Here is a 13,838-nt window from a genome sequence, read left to right as displayed (position 1 = left end):
TATTTGGCACTAAGATGTTAGCAGCAGATCCTTTAAGTCCTGTAAGTTGCGAGGAGAGGCCTCCCTTGTTTGTTCAGCACATCCCAAAGATTCTCGATTGGATTGAGATCTAGGGAATTTGGAGGCCAAGTCAACACCTCAAACTCCTGCTCCTCAAACCATTTCTGAACTATCCTGCTGAAAGAGGCCACAGCCTCTGCTGGCTTGCCTTCTTTCCATAGTACATCCTGGTGCCATGTGTTCCCCGGGTAAGTGACGCACACGCACCCAGCCATCCACGTGATGTAAAAGAAAGCGTGATTCATCAGACCAGGCCACCTTCTTCCATTGCTCATAGTCTGTGTCTATACAGCCCCATACGCAACAAACTGCGGTGCACTGTGTATTCTGACACCTTTCTATCAGAACCAGCATTAACTTCTTGAGCAATTTGAGCTACAGTAGCTCGTCTGTTTAATTGGAACACATGGGTCAGCCTTTGCTCCAAATGTGCATCAATGAGCCTTGGCCGGCCATGAACCTGTCGCCAGTTCACCACTCTTCCTTCCTTGGACCACTTTTGATAGATCACTGCAGACCAGGAACACTCCAAGAGCTGCAGTTTTTCGAAATGCTCTGGCCCAGTTGTCTAGCCATCACCCTAGTCTGGCCCTTGTCAAACTCGCTCAAAATTCTAACATTTTTCCTGCTTTGTCTTGAGGACAAAATGTTCACTTGGTGTCTAATATATCCCACCCTCGAACAGGTGCCGTGATGAAGAGATAATCATTGTTATTCATTTCACCTGTCATAATGTTATTCCTGATCTGTGTATAACTGAACTATAACTCACTGAATATAAATCAGACACCGTCAGCAAAACATAATAAACTGTATAAAACAATAACATCATTTACACATTGTGGATCTAAATGACCACTAGTACAATACAAAAAATCTGGCCTGTCCAGAGTTAAATTAGATCTTGAATCCCTTATCTGTGGTAGTCTGTGGCTTGCACCCTATTGTATTAATATTTCATAAGTTTATATTGCATATTGCTGTAACAGATAGTCTTTAGTTCTGTGATTTATTTAAAAAAATATATATATTCATCCAAAACTCTTGCTGCCTGAAGTATTCATACATTTTGAACATCATCGCTCTTTGAAGCATCTCCATTTGGAGTGTTTTCACGTTCCTACCCTGCAACCTGGGCTCTAACAACAGCTATACTGGTGTTTTTGCTCCAATTAATGATTCATAGGTTTAAATAATTGATGTTTTTTGGGCATTGAGATACATGGCACATTAGCCCTCAGTAATGCTGATATCTCCATCCAAACACCACCTGCTCAGGGTGCATCATTTTAGTCTGTGTTCTCCTGTATGTGTACGGTGTGAACAGTCATCTAAAGTTGTTCACATACATCAACATGTGAGGGTCTCAAATAGCCCTTTAATAATATATATCAATTACGTAATGCAGTATTGTCTTCATAAGTATCCCTAATAATAGGCAAAGATCATCCAGTAGATATGTATGATCTGATTAATGGCTCTAGAGCATAATTAACTTCATTTATTTATCATTTTATTTAATTATTTTATTATGGGACTTTTATGACCAAGTTGTATCATGCCCAAGTGAATCAGAGGCCCAGATGGTGATGTCTGCTGGATGTTGTATCTCTAAAGTGATGACTCGTCTCAACTGTGTGAATGACACTGAAGGGCGTTTCACATCTTCCCCTGCCCTTGCTTGCAAAAGAACAGAAGTGCAGTTCTCAAGGTGCCTGAACGGTGGCTACATGAAAGATCACGCACACCTGCTGTCTAAATGTCAGATAAAACAAGAGTAGAGGTATGAATGCTAAACAATTGACATGCATTGCTTTAGCTGTATTTGCTAACTCAGACACGCTATTAAGCAGTTTCAGGGATCTCAGACGGCCAATATATACATGCAGTCACCTTTTTGTAGCATCTCTAGGCACTTTTATCCCTGATGATGTCGCTTTTAGGGGTCATCCTCAGTGACCCGTGGTGTCACAAGCTGATGTTATCTGCTATAGCGCCTTCTGATCCCTTCAGATGACCTTTCCCTCCTTGGTGAATATGGATTAGAACTTTAAATTAGAATGGAAAAGGATAGACTACAATGAAATGGCATTAAATGGAATGGAATGGGATGAAATGGAAAAGGAACCCTTTGATGGTTAATGTTTAGTATTGATTCATTACCAGCAGTAGGTTATCTTTTGTTATTGAGTGAACGCGGTTTGTTGTATAGCCTTTACCTTTTGAACAGTATATATTAGTGGTATTGTTATTAAATTAGTAGTAGTAGTAGTAGTAGTCGTGATTTGTGATTTATTTATTTAAACTTGGCTTCTTAACAAATTTAGAAAAATTATAGGCTGTTTATAGATTTTTACAATTTCCTCAGTGCCAGCCATTTTTTTCTCTTTTTTTGTGTGTGTGATAATTTTGATAAAACTTTCATGGCCCCCAGCATATTTTGTTTGATAAATATCTGCACATACAATATATATTAAAAACAGAATCGCTGTTTTTAAACAAACAAATAAAACATCTTATTCTAACTTCATGCATTATTTTATTATCATAAGTTTAATTTAAAAAGCAACATTTTGAACAATAAGCTGAGAAAATCATGTTTTTTTTCCCTTTTCCAAATACTACAACAAGCACAAACAATGCTTTTATAGCTTGTTTCTGCTCCTTTTTTCCCTGTGTTTTAATCTGAAGATTCTGTAATTTTTCAGAAGATGTGTGAATGGCCCTACCATTTAACAGTGAAAACACGAAAAGCCAGAAAATTCGGTCAATGGCAGGGAAGCATGTTGTCTCATAAATGACTGAAAATTCTGTCAATTGAGGAAAAAGAGTTAACATTAAAGGAGAGAAATGGAGTTAGTAAGCACCTTCCAGAAATCAGTACCCTCTGGCACACGTTGTGGAGGACTTTTGCGAAATGTATTTGGGTGAAAGAAGCTCCTGTTGGGGCAAAGTTGGCTCAGATTCTTTCCAAACCCGCTGAGTGAAATTAAAGCTCTGCAAATCGGATTATTGCTTCCCAAGAGAGCTGTCTCGCAGCCAGTGGACAACTGCCTCTATGGTATACTGTTATCACCACACGTCTCTTTCTTTTACTCTCACTGTGAATCTGGAAACGAATTTCAGGTCAATCAATAATGGTCTGTGTCTCTTCCGGTTTCTTTTGCATATTTACTGGACCATTATCTTCCAACATAAATCTAATTTATCAACCACTGACACGTGTGGGTACCATAATTACCAGAGAGTATAATTTGTGGATGTCCCCCTGCAATATTCAGAATAGTGGTGATCCAATAAGAGTTTTCCAGTAGTTGATTTCTTCCCCTCGTCCAACATATGTGGCTACATGAAGTGGTCAACCAATTGCATAGTTTTAAAAATGTCAATATATGACATGGCCAATATAATGTCAGTTATAATGAAATTGATGACAGTTTGACCCAAATAGTTCAAATTGTCTGGCTTCCCATTAAATGCTTATGACAAACTATTTTCAGACTCCAACTTGAGCTTCAAGTCCTACTTGCCATGTGATTTTGATAAGCAAACATTAGAAGCTTTTGCTGTCGTTTTGCTTTGCTGGAGACACAAGCCATCATGAACACATCATTACATCTACCACTAGCAATGCAAACTGCAACCGAAGGGTGCAGGCAGAGAAAAGGTGGCAAAAACTTCTTCACAAAGCGAAACAGCCACAGCAAAGAAAATATGTGATGATTAATATAGGTACATTAATGAGTAGTGAGGGTTTTGGACCTATGATATTTCACAGTTGGCAAGGCTGACCCACATTGCAGACATAGACCCAATGTCCTGTAGCTTATTGTAATAGTTGGTTAGAACCAAAACTCTACATAAACTACATACTTTTATCACTCTTTGCTATATTATCATGTCTGGATTGGACACGGTATTCACAAAATGGTTCCCTTTAGACAACATTAATTCACATTTGAATGAAAATATTGAAAACAGAAAGTATTTACTATGCATTCACAATTCTGATCCCTATTCTTGAAATTCTGCATACTCACTAATGACTGTGAACAGAAAAACATAAATCAATCAATTAGTAAATAAATTATTATTATTACTACCTTATTTAATGCATTGTGATAAATACCCAGTTAACACAGTCACGGCACCTTCTACGCATCATCTTTTATGAATATCTAACAGATACTCATTATTATTCATGAGCTAGAGTAGGTGTAGTCATGTGCACTGAGCTTGAGATAGAGATAGAGAGAGAGAGAGGAACCTAGAGAGAGATGGACGAGTGAGAAAAGGGGGGTGTGTCTCTATGAAGAGGGGTTTAGTACAGCGTGCGTGGATGACTGCTAGTCAGCTAGTGTGGATGAGAGAGACACAAGGAGATCGAGGGGGTACGATGCATGCACACACACAGTCATTCACAAGGAATTCTGCTACATCAGGCAGCCTGGTCAATGCGTGATTTCTACACAAAGAAGAACGGGTGAAAGGTGCCCACTGATGAAAGACGTTACTCAACATTTGAGGGAAATCCCCGGGGTGCCTGTTTGCGTGCACTACTGCCAGAGATCTGTTGGGGGACCCGCGACGGCGAGATGGGCTGTAACCTGTGCACGTTGCAGAAGAGAGAGGAGCACTACAAGCTGCTCTACGAGATTGCACAGGTAAGTCAACTTATTTAACCTACAGTGTTATGGAATATCCTGAGACCCTTGTGAAGTTGAGTTATGAGATCAGATGGGATTTCCATGTGTTAAAACACAAGTTTTCACCTTCTTTAGACATGTCTTCGCTATCTTATTTCGGCAAAACTCATTCAGATGAATAGAACCTTAGATTTATTCATTTATTATCCAAAGAAATGTATAAATAAGAATAAGATGTAGAACCAGTTGTTTCAAGGGACAGGGCACTACAAGTACTCTTACAAGTAGTAGACAGGAAACATTTTGTTTTAAAGATTTATTTTTGGCCTTTTTGCCTTAATTTGATAACAGTCAGAGAGGGAAAGCAACGTGGAAGAGAGCGAGGTGGGTAGGAGCAGAAAGGACCACAAGTTGGGATTCGAACTGAGTTTGCCCAAAGCGTGAGTGCTTCAAACTCTCAGTTTTAAAAGTGGCTTCTAAAACGTTGATTCTAGTAGTCGTTCTGTATTTGGATCTGCACAGTCTTGTGGGAAGAGTTCTTTAGGAGAACTCTTTGTTGTGTAGCGTGGTGAATTCCCAGCTGCATTGGAGACTTACCTGGAAGCATTTGTCAGGGATCAAAGGAAGTTTTGCAGCACACTACCTTTACAACTGTGTTAGTATTCTTGTTCATTTGGGTACAACTGTTGTACAAGATGCTTGCAGGTAGGAGGATGAGAATTTGGGATTGCACACACTGGTGAAACTTGTCTTTATGGTATGTAGTTGCAAGTGAGAGCTGCAAGAAGAAAGCAAGCAAGGTGCAAATTCAAGATTTAGATAAAGACAGTTTCAAATAGGTGTAAAAGAAACATTGATCATGATATATTATTTATCACTGAATAATATCACTATATTTCCAAACCCTTGTCTTCGGGGATGACACCCACTGGACTTCCGCAACAGATTGCACAATAGTACAGTCCCAGACAGCAACGTAGTGTCGGCCCAGATCCGGGCCATGTGTACCAGATGTTGGACGGATCTATAGTATGTTCAGTATTACAGTGGAAGAACATTGTGCTTTTTTGGTCTTCGCTAATGTTCAAGATTGATGCTAATCTCAGGCTCGCTTAACCCCTGGCGAATTGAGAGTTTGAGAATTACCCATGTTCCAGTGCTACACAGGAGGTCAGGAATCCCTGCTCCTTCCCGAGCATGCAAAATATTTTCATGTTGCTCTGATCGTCGCCTCATTAAGCTGTGTTACAAAATGTCTTTGGTCCCTAATTAGATGGTAAAACATGCCTTTTGTCTGGTTGGATGCCAATCTGGGAGATTATCCCTGTCGGCGGCTGAACAGAGGTAAAAGAAGTTTGATCTCTACTGGTTCTAAACAGTGGGCTTGTGTTGGAGTGACTTGCACAGATAGCCTCTTGCTGTCAGAAGTGCCTGTGATTGTGAGTTTTGTACATGTGCTTGCTCTTTTGTGGCACTATAGAGTGAAGAGGGGCTGGCAGTGTTTTTAGAGCAGCGGGCTGCCGCTTTGACACCCTAGACATTGTGTGTATGTGTCTGGGGTGTTACGGTTTGCTTTTTTCTTTTTGACATGAGAAGACTTATATGTCACATGTTGGTCCCTTTGGTGTTTTAGCAGCAGATTGCAACTCTCGATAGAAGAAATCCAAAAATGGAAGAGAAAGAAATAATGCAATGTCTCCAGGAAGGATGAAGGTACCAGGGAAGGTTGAAAGGAAAGGGAAATCTGGATCTGCTCTCCATGGGGAAAATTCCCAAAGCAGAAACGAAAGTGTGTCAAGGAAGTGTTGCCTCAGATGTTTCCGCTTCTGGTATTCAGCAATTTAAATTTTTGAGCTTTTATGTTTGCGGGAAGAAATCAAAGAAGATGTTGCACTGTGTTACTCTTGAAGTCACAACAACAAGCGGACATGAATAAACACAAACACACGCCTACACTGCAATTTCACGCCCCTTGACAATTTTGACACTATTCTTGGCGGCACAGCCTCTTTAGCCCTGGTGGTCTGTGAGATTTATGAGTTTAGTGTGAGTGTTCGCCCCTCAACGGGCTCACCATGGAAATGTATTCTTCTTTCTTTGTTAGCCACATTACAAAGACATCCCGTACTCTCTCTCCCTTTCTCTTTTCTTACTCTCAGTCTCGGAGGACTTAGCTGTGTGTTTGTGTTCCGTCAGCAAGATCAGGTTTGGATCTGAGCTATTTCACCTAGCAGATCAGACTGGCAAAATCTCTGTGACTGGCTGCTGTTTATCCATTATGATGTAAAATGTGATGTCATTTTGAGTCTTATTATAGAAGAATTGTTTTAAGGGTGAGGTAAACACTAAATAATATCAGGTAACCTTTCTAAATGACAGCTTTTGAGAAAGAAAGTCAGCAGTGCGTGGAAAACAAGACTGCAGAGACCCATGAGACAGGGTTATATTATGGTGGATGTTTATTACAGTTGTTGGGGGGATATTATGTGAACCCTTGAATTTACATGGATTTCTGCATAAAATGGCTGTAAATGTCTTTTCATGTCCTTTTTTAACAAATTGTTGGGTCTTGCTCTTTACTTCATCAGCGTTTAATTCCAAAATGGTCCCAAAAAAAATGCAATGAACTTAACATATTATTAACAAATGGTAACTTTTATTTTTACTAGGGTACATAACACACACAGTTTCTCCCAGTCTCATGTAAATCTTGAGTCTGATCAGGATCTCTAAAGAGTCTTTAGTTATATCATATTTATAAAAGACAGATGATGTTGTACTTATTCAAACTCGTGGAGGCGTGAAGTGGGTGGAGCTAAAGAGTCACAAGCACACATTCAAACACAATACATCATGGCATTATCCCTGTTGTTTACATTATATGCACTTACGCGCCAATTGTCAACCAAACAAACAAACACACTTGCAGATCTCCTTAACGCTGGGTTATTTGGGAAGCTGATCAAGGTTATCTTTCCCTCACAACCAAAGACACTCTTCTTTAGTGACACTGTTGGTTTCGTGGTCTAAAAACAAAATGAGAGAGCTGCAGACGGCTTCCATAACCTGGACGAAGCTCGTTGATCAACGTGCTCTTTTGCGTTCACCCTGGTCGATGTGCTCACGTGCTCCGTGAGAAGTGCCCATACAAGGAATTCTGCCCTTTATGACATCATACAGGCCACACACACACACACACGGTTGTTTTTGTGACATATGGGGACATTCCATAGTAATGGTTTTTATACCGTACAAACCGTATTTTCTATCCCCCTACACTGCCCCTATTCCTAAACCTACCCATCACAGGAAACATTCTACATTTTTACTTCCTAAAAAAAACCCCATCCTGTATGACTTATGAGCATTTTGAAAAGTGGGGACATGGCCAATGTCCTCATATTTCACCCTCTCCTTGTAATACCTATGTCATGTAATTATACACATTTGTGTCCTGATATGTCACAAAAACATACCCCCCCCCTCCCCCACACACACACACACAAACATATATTTTTTGAAACATATCCTGAAGCAGTGTATTTGGCACAGAAATACTCTGTTATACATCCAATTCGTTTTTTGGGGAATTCTGACAATGTTTACTTCAGCCAACTATTAAAATCAAAACTGATGTAATTGTATTTATTTCCCCAGTAATCTCTAAAACTCTAGTAATTGCTGAGCAGTGAATCTGTATTAACATGAGGTGATATAGGCTGTTTCACTCAGTCGAGCTGAAACGCTTAGGCTCATGGGAGCAGTGCATTTTACGGCCATGGTCATGAGCCTGTATGGGGACAGATGCTCAGTGTAATTTCCAGTCTGTGGATCAGCATGGGAGAAGAACGAGAGATATCACCTCCCACTCACTCTCACTCACACGTTTGTTTTTAGCATCTATAGATTCAAAAGATTCAGAGATATAATGACGTTTATTTTTTAAATATCTACGAGATATAATCATATCCTCAGCTTTAATTTGCATTGGCCAAATAGATAATTATTTGTTTTCCCCTTGCTCAAAATGATCTGTTCCAAACTTTCAATGAAATTAAAAGGAGATTTTAAATTTACATGAAAAAGCTGGCACCATTTTATCTCTGCAGGCCCTGGCCATTGAGGGTCAGATGAAGGGTCGGTCCCACGAGCGCTAACAGCCATATGGATCTGTGCGAGTGAATTGGCCAGTCAGTGTATCACAGCCTTCAAGTTTAATGGGTCTCCAGATGGAGGACAACCTTTAGAGAGACCTGCCAAAAGGAACTGGCTTTTGTGAAGAGTGTTAGATTGAGTTTCGAGTGTGTATGTGTGTAAGGATGCTTCACACTCGTGCCTGAACCAAGGTCTCTCTTATTGGCATCGTCACTGTTGGGCCACGTCCCCTGTCTCTCTCTCAGAACACTTTCATCCATCTTCCTGTCCCGGAGCCTTTCTCTGAACGATGCTCGTTGCTGATGAAACGCGATGGGTGTGGAGCGAAAGAAGGCAAAGACTGAGAAACATGTAGTTTTGATTGATCTTGTGAGCCTGTTGGATGATAAGCCTGTCAGATAGTACAGGCCCCGGGGTGATCATATCAGCAGACCCTGCCAACTCCAGCCCAGACAAAGCGTGTGTGTGTGTGTGTGTGTGTGTATGTGTGTGTATGTGCATATCATTGAAATCCCATTTAAAACCCATATCATTCTTTTTTGGCTGTAGCATGCATGGAATGATTGCATAATTATAGCTAAAAATAGATTTTACTCTCTCAGCGGTCCTGGTGATTTTCTGCTTTCGTGAAATGACAGATGCTGAGTTCATATTTTCATCCTGATCTGGAAAGAGTGCAGATGACCTCATCTAAACCTCTGTCTCATGTCATTTACACAGCTACTGATCTTCCTTACTAGATGCACTGTATTACCTACTGCTGCGTGCGTGTGTGTGTGTGTGTGTGGTATCATGTTTAATGCATGCCATTTTTCACACTTCTTGTGAAAAATTCTTGTGAATTCTTCAAGGTAATCTCAAATTTCCAAAGCACATAAACAGATGTATAATAGTTTATTTCATATTTGTTGAAATAATTCAATGCAATTTGTAACTTTTGTTAGATATTCAACATGTGTCGGTACCATATTGGTTATTGACTGAAATTCTGATTATTTATTTATTCTTTTGTATGGGTTGATATTGGATGATTAATTGTGCATCACATACAGAAATGTAATATATGTCATATATGTCCCTATATCGCAAGTGACACAGTCATATATGCTAAATATAAAACAATATATTGCTATCACATATATACATATCTCTAGATGTACACTCTAAAAACTGCTGGGTTAAAAACAGCCCAAGTTGGGTTGAAAATGGACAAACCCAGAAAATGGGTTGTTTAAATGGGTCCATTCAATGGGTTCAAACAACCCAATTTCTGGGTTTGTCCATTTTCAACCCAACTTGGGCTGTTTTTAACCCAGCAGTTTTTAGAGTGTGTGTTGATATAAGTTTATAACAAATATAAATTGCCCATATTAAATGAGTATATTGACATATATTAATACTATGGATATGATTTTTGTTTATATAATATTGTATGTTATGACTACACGTCACCAATATATGTTTAATTTATATATGCCAATTTATTTAAACAATACAAACATTTGACATAATTGTGGTTTCCTTATTTGAACAGCTTTAACTTTTAACAAGTCTATCTATTTATTTGCTCCTTATCTTTGAATGCAAGGATGTTCATCGTGTCCCTCCCTCAAATTTATCTTGTGGTTTGCCTCTCTAGGATGTTCTTAGGGAGACTGTTACAATTTATTTCATTTTAATTGTAAAACATATACTGAGACTATATCAAAACATATTATGGACATAAGTAGCATATGTATGCAAGCAATATGCTATGCATATATGTGTAATTTGTATAATGAGCATTTATACATAGAAAAATATATGTGATGTATATCGATAATTATATGTGACATATATATATATATATATATATATATATATATATATATATATATATATATATATATATATATATATATATAGACTCTATTATACATATATAAACATATATTTATATGGTCTAGTTTCATATGTCAATATATGAAATTGTTAAATTTTCTAATAGGTTTTTATATATGGGCAGATATATATATGTACATATATGTTTTTACTTTTTATGTGGATACATTTAATATATGTATATTTCATATGTGTAGATATATTACATTTCTGTATGGGATGCTTGTTTCCTCTATTTGTACATTAAGATGACCTTTAAAACGCTGATTATTTATTAACACTGCAGCATAACACAAAATGAATATATATTTTTCATATTGTACAGGTCACAGAAATCCACTGAAGGCAAGGTGATTTGAACCCATGTGCAATTTTGTTGAATATAATCCAAAGTAAAGTGGACTGGACTAGAGTGGAGTGGATGAACAGTAGAATGAAAATCTACTTTTCTAGGCCTTTTCTTGACTATATCTAAGGATTTTGTATAGTATTGAATGTAATAAGAAGTCCCAACAGAGTCATTGTCATTGCTACTGTCTCTACCGATCAGGTGAATTGAGTTACATGGGATTTTACACTTCTGTCTGATCTGCTTCCTTTATGTCTCTCAAGTGAAATTATGAGGTGACCTTTTCTTTTTTTGTGTTATTTCATTTTAAAAACTGCAGGCTTGACCTTTACATACGTATAGCAAACCCACTCGACCAGTCAGAACCTCTGATTGAAGGTTTTCACTATCTGCTATCAGTTCTTCCCATATATGCACCACCTGTGGCCACACTAGCTACACTCTTAGAAGGAAAGGTTCTATAGAACCATAAAAGGTTCTATTGGCGCTATGTATTTGGAACCCCTAAAAGGTTCTAAACAGATCCCTTTTTAAGGGTTCAATCAAAATAGCCCTTTAGTGTTCTTTGTAACCTGGAAAAAATGTTCTACATGGAACCTTTTAGGGGTCATTCATTATCATTTTGGTCCTTTCCAGATTAAATATTTCATATTATTAACAAGTTTCACTGCATTATTCAGTGTATTCAAATGCATTTATGAATGCATGTGAATGGTCACAAAATTCAAGATATGGGGGTTAGAAAATGTATTATTGGTAAATGTATTTATGTAGTTAATCAATATCACACGAAAAGTGCCATTTCAGTTTTTCTCCTCCAAAAAATCAGCATGATAAAAATGTGATATTAAGTTACTGCAACAGTTTAATAAACAATAATTTAATTACAACAACAACATGTTGCAGAATAATGTAATATATGAATGAATAATACCATAAAGAACCTTTGTGACAAAAAGATGTTATAGAATCTTTTTAGCATAAAAGGTTCTTTGGAGTTGAGTAAAGAACCCTATGGTTTTATATAGAAACCCAATGAACCTTTTTTTCTAAGAGTGAATGATAAAATCTACTTTGCATCAGACATTCTGGACGATATTTATTCCATAGGGTTTAACTCACAACTCAACAAACTGGCTAATTTGTTAACTCTGTTTTAAAACGGTGAATTCCAAACAAAGCGAAAATTGTGGATGCGTAAAACAATATGTGTATATTTTGTTCCTTTGTCCCAAACTTGTCTGTGTATTTCCTTGAACTGATCCTGGCCTCTTTTTCAGTCTTAAACCAATCATAGTCTAATTTCAGCAGAAGACATAATAAAAGTTATTTGTCTGGAAACACAGAGGAGATGACCTCCTCGTCTGCCCTAGACACACTGGTGTATAATTAATGCTGGGCTGCAGAGTTGATTGGTAATTATAAGAAGTTATGGAGTTTGTCTTTCCTTTGTCATGCAGTCCTGTTTGAGTAAGCCCACTTGCCAAGTCAAAAGTGGCTGATTACACCTCCTTCACACATGGGTGCTACACGAATGAAACACGGGGCATTCAATCTACATATCACTGTTCACTTGAATTAATGCCTAGAACAAGTGTGATGGATCTAGCATTAAAAAAACAAATAGGAAAATCTCTCAGTGATGTTTTTTTTTTTAGTTCTTGGATAAAATCACTACTATTGTTAAATTGAGCTAAACCTGTTGTATTACACAAAAGAAGGCATTCATTTTCCTGGCCTTATAAAGATTGATTAATCAGATTATAGACCCTATTTAACAATCTAAGCGCATGATCTAAAGTGCACGGCGGAGCGAGACAAGTGCACTTTTTATAGTTGAACGACAGGAAAAGGGTTTGGCGCGCCTTGTGCGTGGTCTAAAAGGGTTGTACCTTGTCTCTTAATGAGTCATGAGAGTATTTTGGGCATACTGTGCGACAAACCAATTAGAATCTTATCTCGCATTCCATTTAAACGCTTCTCCAGAAAGAAATCCTGTTATTTTAAATATTTAAAAATGTTTGTGTGCTGCTGCGCGTCCCTGTGTGTGTGTAATAAACAGTGTACGTGTGTTGTGGACGCTCATACTAATGTCTGATACACAAAAAAACACTGTACTATTGACTTTAGACCATGATTTTGTTGCTCAATGGCACAGTCTATTTCAGTTGCTCAAAATAGTAAGGCACCAACAATGCCCCTGAACACACCTTGTTTTCAGACCATGGGCGAACAGATGGGTGTTTCTATTATAACTTAACTGTGTATGCTCATTTATATATTAGGCTACCTTTGCCATAATTCACTTAAAATGTATCTTTAAAACGCTATTAATTTAATGTTTAAAAACACTGTTAATAATCTTCAGTGTAACACATTAAATTTGAATCTATTTTTTCCACAGTGTACATTATAATGTAGTGATGCTTAAATTCACTTGTGTACTTTAAATGATCGAGTTATTTAGACAAGGTTGATAGCATTATCCAATTGATTAGATAAAATCAACCAAAAATGTTTTTCCATGTTTAATATTATCAATCTGAAATACATCAGGCTATTGAAAGGTGTATTAAATGGCAAAACACATTGGCTTTTAAATAAGGTTGTTTTGTGTTGATTTGTTCTACATTGATTGGGTCTATATAGCAGGTTTATAGTGCACTGGAGGATTGCGGATTGATCCATTTGTAATTAACATACAATTAGCAGGTACATAAGTCTAGATGACAATTCCTAATATCCCA

General features: G+C 37.8%; 1 protein-coding gene across 1 annotated transcript in view; it reads left to right on the top strand.

The window, feature by feature from the left end:
* The first annotated feature begins 4,390 nt into the window (after positions 1-4,390).
* The window catches only part of pdzrn4 (PDZ domain containing ring finger 4), a 36,479-nt gene continuing 27,031 nt past the window's right edge, over positions 4,391-13,838 (top strand). Inside the window, exon 1 of the mRNA XM_067427039.1 lies at positions 4,391-4,724. Coding sequence (XP_067283140.1) covers positions 4,656-4,724 — 69 coding nt within the window. The 5' untranslated portion in view covers positions 4,391-4,655. The remainder of the gene's footprint in view (positions 4,725-13,838) is intronic.

Source organism: Pseudorasbora parva, chromosome 20, assembly GCF_024679245.1.
Source record: "Pseudorasbora parva isolate DD20220531a chromosome 20, ASM2467924v1, whole genome shotgun sequence".
Taxonomy (NCBI): domain Eukaryota; kingdom Metazoa; phylum Chordata; class Actinopteri; order Cypriniformes; family Gobionidae; genus Pseudorasbora; species Pseudorasbora parva.
Note: the sequence above shows the minus strand (reverse complement) of the source record. Positions and strands in the feature narration are given on the sequence as shown.